The sequence below is a fragment of the Stylophora pistillata genome, chromosome 4, assembly GCF_964205215.1.
Source record: "Stylophora pistillata chromosome 4, jaStyPist1.2, whole genome shotgun sequence".
Lineage (NCBI taxonomy): Eukaryota > Metazoa > Cnidaria > Anthozoa > Scleractinia > Pocilloporidae > Stylophora > Stylophora pistillata.
In genome coordinates this window covers 32825952-32835078 of record NC_142522.1, presented here as the reverse complement: position 1 = coordinate 32835078, position 9127 = coordinate 32825952, and the positions used below count along the sequence as shown (strand labels likewise).

The 9127-nt window shown below is 40.9% G+C and overlaps 1 protein-coding gene and 1 pseudogene across 2 annotated transcripts in view; one reads left to right on the top strand and one right to left on the bottom strand.

Moving 5' to 3' along the window:
• LOC111324468 (uncharacterized) overlaps positions 1-9127 on the bottom strand; it is a 13901-nt gene continuing 4774 nt past the window's right edge. Inside the window, exons 2-8 of the mRNA XM_088758903.1 lie at positions 6796-6857; positions 6001-6085; positions 5397-5502; positions 4338-4921; positions 3445-3640; positions 2425-3191; positions 1-1794 (exon numbers count right to left, since the gene is read on the bottom strand). Of these exons, the coding sequence (XP_088615029.1) occupies positions 1103-1794; positions 2425-3191; positions 3445-3640; positions 4338-4921; positions 5397-5502; positions 6001-6085; positions 6796-6857 (2492 nt within the window). The 3' untranslated portion in view covers positions 1-1102. The remainder of the gene's footprint in view (positions 1795-2424; positions 3192-3444; positions 3641-4337; positions 4922-5396; positions 5503-6000; positions 6086-6795; positions 6858-9127) is intronic.
• Positions 7221-9127, top strand: part of LOC148733400 (uncharacterized) — a 4048-nt pseudogene continuing 2141 nt past the window's right edge. Inside the window, exons 1-2 of the transcript XR_016000781.1 lie at positions 7221-7761; positions 8772-9127. The exon at positions 8772-9127 is cut by the window's right edge and continues 2141 nt beyond it. The product of XR_016000781.1 is annotated as an uncharacterized LOC148733400 (transcript). The remainder of the gene's footprint in view (positions 7762-8771) is intronic.

The window sequence follows — 9127 nt, the reverse complement described above, 5'->3', positions numbered from 1 at the left end:
AGTTTCTATAGAAATTCAATCCCTTTATTCATTATGTTTATAGAAACATTATTAGAATTATCAAATACAATTGAGGAAAACATCGTTCGCGGTATCACTGTTCCAAAGACTTTAATGAGTTAGAGAGAACAATAAGAAACTCAGTAAGTTTGCCAATTTTTAGGAAGTGTCTTTAACTGCTTTTTATAATTAAGCATTCTTTTTTAATTAATTTTTGCAGTGCACATGTTGTAATCATTTTTACATTTCGATTTTAGCTCAGATGTCTATATTTTAATTGTATTTTTATATAATACTCTTCTAGTATTTAGGAGCTCTATGTAAACCACTATTGTGATGGAGCTTCCTAATAAAAGACTGTTATGTCGCAGAGAAATCAACTGAATGCTACATTCTAATCAGGCAGCACAGGGCGAAAACCGTAACCTGTGAGCCATGGAGTAAAAAAATAAATGTACATTAACTAATCCTAAAAAGCTTTTCCGTTGTGTCTACGGTCCTCCTTCTAACAGAAAGTCAAACTGCCACCTTGAAAGTCCGGGCAATATTCAGCGTGCCCGAGAGCACTGCCCTCTGCATCTTTCGCAGTATGTCTGTGCTTCTGCCTCCCACCAGCTCGCGCATCATGACATCCAGCTCCCGTGACCACCCCCCGAGGGCATCCATTATGATGTTATATTGCTTCAACTCGTAGCCTGGGAACTGCTGCCCTAGTTCCCAGCGCAGGGGTCCGTACTTCAGTGTCTTCTCTTCATCCTTTCTTGTCCGATTGTTAACCCACGGGCAGCTCATTTCCAGCGTCACAACTCTCTTTGCACATATGATTTACAACGCGTGCATCCACCCTATTGGATCTGACCTCTTGTTGATCAGCATATATAGGGACATCCCAATAAGCTTTAACATTCTCTGACTCATACACGGGCTTCGGCTTGTCGGGTGAGTACCAGGGTGGTATCTCGTCTATAAATCCCTCATCATACAACAGTTGGTAAAACAGTACCTTCAGTGCTGCGTCGTCGTGTTATTATTATTATTATTATTATTATTATTATTATTATTATTATTATTATTATTATTACTATTATCACCGCGAAAGCGGTCACGAGACCGTGAAGTTCCCTATAAAGTTAAACGTGTCTGATCCCTCTTCCTGTATGTGTACTGTTGCTGCCAAATCTAACGCTGTATTTACTTTCGAGATGTACTTATAAACAGAGGTCAAAAAGTAAAACGTTCTCGGGGATAACTCCCGAGTTATCGGCACAGTATTAGAAAATAGCCTTTGATCCATAGTGCCTGTTAGTTTAAATTTATAAGTCCGAGTTTTACAAACATTTGCTACTTCTAATGAAAACGAAAACGTTCCAAAATTCCGTCGCAGGAATAAAAGACATTTGGAGTTTAAGTTCGTGACAACTGTGCCCGAACCAAACATTTTTCGCGGAACACCATCGTCAAACAACGCTTCTTCGTCGATGATGTCAGCGGCCTGCTTCTTCGCGCATGCACAGAGCTTGATATCCACTGAATCATCTGCACATGAGGCAAATTTGTTATACAACGTTTGCCGTACAGAGCTGAGAAAAAATACTCCATGTTGAGGTATGGCATACTGTTTTACAGACACTTTATACACTTCGTCCTCAGTATATCCAGCAGGAGGAGCCACGTAAATGTCCATAGTCGTCAAAATATATTCCCCTCGAAATCGCTTGACAATCTTTTGAAAGGATTTTCCAACCAAACGCTTGCAGTTCCCGTAGCCATATTTTCTAGGAGAGCCACTGTTTCCTGATAAGGAAAAAGTCAATTAAAAAATCAATTTAAATTAATGCAGGTTTATATACTTTTTCATCTTACAAATTTTCCTGTCACTGCACTCTTTCCCTCAAACTTCTCTCGTGTTGCCTAAACTCTCCATCCCCCTCACCTCACCGACCTGCCCATATCTCACCCCAACGCACTCCACCAATCTCACCTCTATACACAGTAACGGATCTAGACCTTGAGCTAAGGGGGGGGGGCAGTTTTTGCGTGTGTGTACAACTGCCGGCTTTTCTTCCTTCTGCGGTTTTTTTTCACCCAAAATAGGGGGGTGGCCCCCCGGGCCCCTCCCCTAGATCCACCACTGACACACCCCATTGGCCTTAGATCAAATTAACTCATCTAGCTCCATTTCACCTCCCCCACCCTTCCTATCATAATTCTCCCCACCCCACCCCAAGCCGTCTCATCTCACACCCTTTAATCTTATCACATCGTCTGTCTGTCTAAAGAGACGACAATATCCTTTCCTATCAAAATGGATTGTGAATGAACTGAATTCGTTATTGTGGATTTCCAAATCTCCTGCATTGCAGAGTGGTTAAAACATAATAACAGAACACATCAACAAACAGTGGACATCTCAGGCTATCTCACCGCTCATGTATTGTTTTTGTATGGCATCATTTATATACCCAACAGCAAATTCTGCCAACCACGTGTGGTCATCTGCATTATCTTTTACTGGAATTTCTTCGTCAAAGCCCTCACACTTGCATCTAGTTAAGGGAAGCATGTACAAGTCTGCGCATGTGCGGTTTGCAGGGATCTCCGAAAATATTCCTGTTACTTTATAATCCTTGGAATTTATTTTCTGCGGATCGTTCAAACTCATGAACGCTTTGTGAACGTCATAGAGCATAAAGAGGCGCTTTTGGTTCGTTATCAAGGCGCCCATCCTTACAGCCCCCACTTTCTCCTTGACGCCATCAGGAACGATCATGAAGAACATTGGGTCAAATAACTCTCTCCTTCCTTCTTCAGTATAGCTAAACGGAGTCATTGTGTGGCCATGGTCGGAGAAGATCACTGTCAGGGTGTTGGTAAACGAAGCAATATCTGAAATGAACTTCGCCATAATGGCGTCCATGTTGATCATTCGTTTCCCAGTCGTTTCGTGCCCAGTGTTGAAATGCATGTATGACACCAGTGGCTTAGCTTGGATGTTGTTTTTTAAGGCAGTATAGACCTTTGTCATATATTCAAAGAAATACCAACTGTAAAACATCCCATTAATGCAAAGTTTCTCAGGATAACCGTAATGATTAGTCAAGCCAATTCTGTCTAGGGCGGTGCAGGAAAAATGTGTGATACCTTGATGATCGACACGTTTTTCAATCACTTTTTGTTGAAATTCTCTCCACCTGTTAATAAAACGACAGATTGTCATTAATCGTACCAATGTAGATCTACCAGATATCATTTCAACGTACTGACAAAACTGACGCGTTTCGTGGTTTTGTGTGAAGATACAGGACTCTTATACTTGTCAACCTCTTCTATTCTCCTCTACATTAAAATCATTATCATTATTACTAATATTATTATTGTTAACATCATTATCGTTATTATTATAATTATTATTATAATTTTCATTAATGTTATTACACCACTTACCTTTCTTTGAATTCAGAGTCTTGTTCAGGACGTGCTCTTTTTTCAATATCTGATAACATACAGCCCCAAATATCGTACCAACAAAGGTCTTCTTGAAAGAACGTCTGGTAGCCCCACTTTTTGAAGGCCCCAAACAACACCTCTACGCCCAGGGGAGCCTTTGTATTCTCTCCGGAGGCATTGACCTCATTGTCATCTAACAAATGATAAAAATTTTCTACAAATAGATCCTTCATCTATGAACGACATCACAGGGGCTTCTAAATAGTTATTCATATCGACACAATGACGGTAGAAACACCGCCACCCTTTCAGCGTTGGGAAGGTAGCCTGTATTAGGCTCTGAGTTGATGAAAATAAACGAAATAGTGCTTGTGTAAAAACGGTAGGGATCAGACAAAGAATAAAAAATGAGAGCAGAGAGAACCTCTAGCTCGTTTTGCGACCATTTCCCTGATAACCACAACCCTGTTTTAAGCTCGCCCGCTCTTTCGCTCGTCTCTACCGGCTGAGAGGCTTAAAAAACTATTGCGAATCCCTCCTGTTGATTCGGTGAAACACGCACTTCGCTTTCATGAATAGAACAAAACGCGCAAGAAATCGTTGCTTTTAAAGTGCTTCTCGATCAAGCCATGTCGTGCTTACGACTGCCAATCAGAAAAAAGTAAAACATTATAAAGAGCCAGTGGGATCTCTAAGAAAAAAACAAGCGAACAACCCGAGGTGCGAGAAAACGCAGATTGCCTACCAAACCACGATTGGTCTTAGTTTGGCATTTGATTGGTTGAGAGAGAGGCACGACTTTTCATGACCAATTTTAGACCGTAGAGAGGTAAAACAGTGCGGTACTACAATGATTTCGATACTCAATTGGAAATTGCTTTTTACTTCACCTTTAAGGACACCACAGAAAAATGGTCTCAAGTTTTCAAACGTCTGTTGGCCGATGCTCTGAACAAGTTCAAAGTCCAAGGCTGTAGCTTTGATGCTAGAATCCTGGTTTATCTTGCGTAGAGCCTGTGAAGCTCTAGGAAGAGTTCGATAGAAGTGTGGTCTTGAAATAGAGTCTAGCACAATTATATTTACATTAATATGACCGATGTTTTCACCAATTTCATCTTTCTTGAAGACGGGAGGAAAACTCAGCACTTGAAAAATACTCCCACATTTCAGGAACAGGAAACTTAATCCTCTTTCTAGGTTTATTTTCACGGCCTCTCGCACTAAAGCAGTAATTGTTTCCTTTGGCAAAGTTTTCCAGTTGTCGACAGCTTTTCCTGTTTCTGGATCAACAGACGCTATCTTTACCGCTGACCAGCCACAAACCTTGACGTCACATGACAGCAGCTCTTCTCCAAACTTCGTTGTGTTAAATGAGCAGATGTCTTGATAACGAGGGCCGTCACACTGGCAGTTCTCGATACGCCCTGGCGGTCCATAGTGTTCCACGATTTTCTCTGTGGCATTTTTATCCGGTCTTAGGAAAATTTATGGACGAATTTAGTTAAAACATTGGTGACAATCCGTGGACAAAGAAAATCTGAGTTCCCCAAGAAGACTGGCAACATCCTTGGGTGGTTCACTATTATAAATCAATTTTTTCGCCTACAAGGGGGTGGGGGGTGGGGGTGGGTGGGGAGCATTGACCTAATTCCTTGGTAACTCCGATCCCCATGCACCTTTCGACTCAAAACTCGTTGCTAAGGGCCTTTTCGTTAGAATTTAGAGTGGTCTCTCCGAATTTTCAAGTTAAAGCCCTAGGAAGAAAGTAGCTTTGGATCCCACCCCATATCGCCTTCGTCACCCCATATCGTGTTCGTTAGCTATCCCCTTCTACAAGTAGTCGTTGAGGAATTTAATAGAACTTAATTGACTTTTCGAAATATTATTGCAGTCAATTGAACATTTTAGCCACATAATTATGTTTGGGCGCCAATTTGGTCCATTCATACCTGTGAGGCTTGCATTGAATTTCAGGTAGAGAACCAGAATTTTCATTGATACCAGAGGTGTTTTGAAGACTGGGGTAATATTCAAAATAGTAATAACTTGGATTTTCTGCAAAACAAATGAGACAAGTTTTAAACACCACAGCTAAGGAAGGAAGCTGAAAAAAAAACTGGAGGGATTCTTACAGACGCTATAACTTGGAAGGTGTTAAATTAACTTTTGCATCTACAGTATCTGCTATAGGCCTCTATAAGAGATCTTGTGAATGTTAACGAGGCTTTCATGACTCCCGACGTCTGTTCAAAGTAGTTCAAGTGCGACATTATCGCACTCAGCCTAATGATTTTTAAGCCTTAATTATAAAGCATCGTTCACACTTTTTACGGTCAGTGGTAAAAATGCTTGACTACACCTTTGGACATGCGCGTGGTGAGGACCTGACTATTCCGCTAAAATACAAAGCAAAGTTGCGCCAGTCTTTTCGAAATCCTAGTCTAAACCTAAAATGATAGAGAACTACTTCGAGTCTATCACAATCAAGACCTCTTTGTTTTAAGTAAGATAATGGCTCTAATAGTTTGTTTCAGACACAAGCATACTCATTACTTAGGCAACTTTTTTCAGAGGGAGAACTGTTATAATACAATAGCCCGGCGAAAAGCAGCAGCAGAGGTAATAGAATCCGGGCGAACTGTGGAAAAAAGAAAAAAAGTAGCGATTTTCAGTGACTCTCGCGGAAAGTGAGCCCACTTCGCTTTGATTATCAGGATAAATTTGCGTCAACATCTCACTACAACTCCTAAGACAATCGCTAATTGATCACACGAGTTTTCCCGCACTTTCCGGGTGGTTGCCTGTTTTACTTGAGTTCTCATTGGTCCCTCAGGATGAATTCCCAAACACTGGTTGGTCGTGTTGATTACTTCGATTTTGGTTTTGGTTTTCGCTAAAAATTCAGCTACAAGCTGTCCCAGTTGCTGTTAACGCGCCGCGGGAAACTCTTGGGGTAACGCCGACGCGACGTAGGATCTCCTTGAGTGAGGCACTCAAAAAGTCTATTTTTCGAACGCCTCCCTCATGGAGCTCCTGCGGTGCATCGGCGTCACTCCAAGAGCTTCCCTCGGCGCGCTGACATCAACTTTTTTTCACTGATTTTTTTTTAATTCGCGCGACTGACTTCGCAGTAAAGGAGGGATTGCTCGTATTCTAATTCAGCAAACTCAGAGAAGGGTAAAACACTCAACGAAAGTACCAAAACAAGACAATAACTATGACGTAAGAGCAGAAAAAGGGTTCGTCAACGGTTTCCCCCGATTTTGCAGGGAAAAACACCAACACAAGAAGAATATTTATTATCCATATGAATATATCTCAGACATAAAAAAAAAATCATTTCCTCACCAAGCGCCTCCGACGTGCTAAACGTTTCCTGGCCAGTTTTAAAAAGAAAACAGAGAGATGACCTAAAAAAAAGCAATGTTTCTAAATTAAACTAACGGTCTGAAACAAAACTAAGAAGATTTAAAGCGGAGACTGTTTGGGCCCGCCACGCGCATTACATGGTTCCCCCTTTACCCAAAACGTTGACAAGTCACTGACCAGCGAGCCTGCGATCATAAGCGCGGGGGAAAGGGTGTTTCTTCGCCCGCGAGTAAGTCAAGCGCCTACCTCGTTCCCAGGTCTCTCATTTTCCGGCCACTTCTCTCGCTCTAGGGGACTGTGTCAGCGAGAAGATGAGAGACCCTGGTCAAGCACATAATGAAATGCTACGTCAGCGGGTATGCGGTCAATAGCGCGGGCTCAAGTGTCCTAGGTCTAAAATTTGGCGAAATTAGCGGAAATTTTTCTGATCTTTAAAACCGAGGAACTCTATTTTCGTCGAAGGCACTTTCCTATTTCCAAAGGTTTGAAGGAGAAAATTAAGTTTTGAAAATTTTTAGGGGGTGTACCAAATTTTTGGAGGTTGTTCTGTAAATGAAAAGCGGCAAGGAAAACGACGCCTCGAAGCAACAGAATAGGAAATCAACCATGTGAACAACTCAAAATCGTGTCTCCGCGGCAAAATCTAGCGCATGCGTAAACGTTATTCAGCTCTGTCGCCTAGCAAACATGTCCGATACACACAAGTCGATTTCCATAGCAAACATGTTTTCCCGCTGGCAAATTTCTATTCGCACAAACTTCCAACGAAAGTAAGATTACCGGAAATCGTGATGCGGAAGAGTACTTAGCCTGTAGAGCAGGCGTAATTTTGCCGAGCGACTGCTAAGTACTTCCTTAGCGAAAATTATGGCCGTCATCTTGGAATTTGACTCATTGGTTGGGAGTTTCTTTGAGTCGGCCCAGTGACGTATTTCATTTGCAGAGGTATTTAGAGAAGATTAAAATTCAGGTTAATTATTAAAGTGAGCAGATGCTGTAAGGGTAGTATCATCAGCATAGTGGTCTACTTGTGAACTGACTGATGCAAAGGTAGATCTCAAGGACTACTTTGAACTGTTGAACTTTGATTTACTTCACACTATTACTGGAAGTTAATATTTATATGAAAAATAGGAGAGGGAGAGAAGAATAAAAGTAATATTTGGCCATAAAGATAAGTTTGAGAGGTACATGGTGTCCAAAGTAGCAGAAGCTTTCTAGTTCCAGGACATAAAAGTAAATCAGCAGTAAAGTAAGTAAAATGATTAGGTTTTGTTGAACAAGGTTGAAGTTGCCATTTTTCCTTAAGAGTAGATCAGTAGCAAAGTAAAATGATCAGGTTTGGTTGAGCAAAAGTTTATGTTTCCATTCTTTTTTAAAGCTATTGTAAGGCATATATTTAAGAAAAGTGGGTACGGTTTCCCATATCTTTGAAGCAGAGAATATAAAAGATGATTTTCCCATGTTGGTGGATACTCGTGGTCTAAAAATATTATTATTAGTAGCAAATCTTGTATAATAATTAAGTTTTTCAGATGCTGGGGTCAGGATATCAAGGAAGATATCTGGAATGCTATCACTTTTAATATTAGTCTTATATGTAAGGCAGCATATTCTGAATTTATAAATAGCATCCAACTTTAGAATTCCTAATAGTTTATAATAGGGATTGGCACTTTCTCTAACATTTGCAAAGAATATGCTACGAAGACATTTGTTCTGTTTAATACAGAGGCATTTTAAGTTAGTATTGGTGGCACAGCCCCAGGTAGTTATACCATAGCTTAAATAGGGATATATCAAAGCAAAGATTTAGTAATACATAGACAGGTAGAAACGAACGATATAATATCCCGACGTTTCGGCAACTTCATGACGCCATTATCAAGGGTACGAATGAAAAAAAAATTAACAAATGTGAGTTCAAGAGGTAAACTGCCTGATTATTATCACAGATATGTTGATGACACTCTCACTATAATGCCCAACATTACTACAGCTACGGATTTCCTACACACCCTGAATCACGCCCATCCCTCTGTCAGCTTTACAATGGAAATCGAAAAAGATGGTATGCTCCCCTTTCTTGGCACCCAGCTCCTAAACCGTGCACCCTAAATTGAGACGAAAGTTTATGTCAAGCCTACTAATACTGGTTTACTTGTGCACTACCAGAGTTACGTTGACAACCGGTACAAACGAAACTTATTAACGACTATGCTCGATCGCGCGTACCGTTTGTCCTCTTCATGGCTTTATTTTTCTGAGGAGTGTGAACGCTTGAAGAATTTATTCTCACGTTTGGACTACC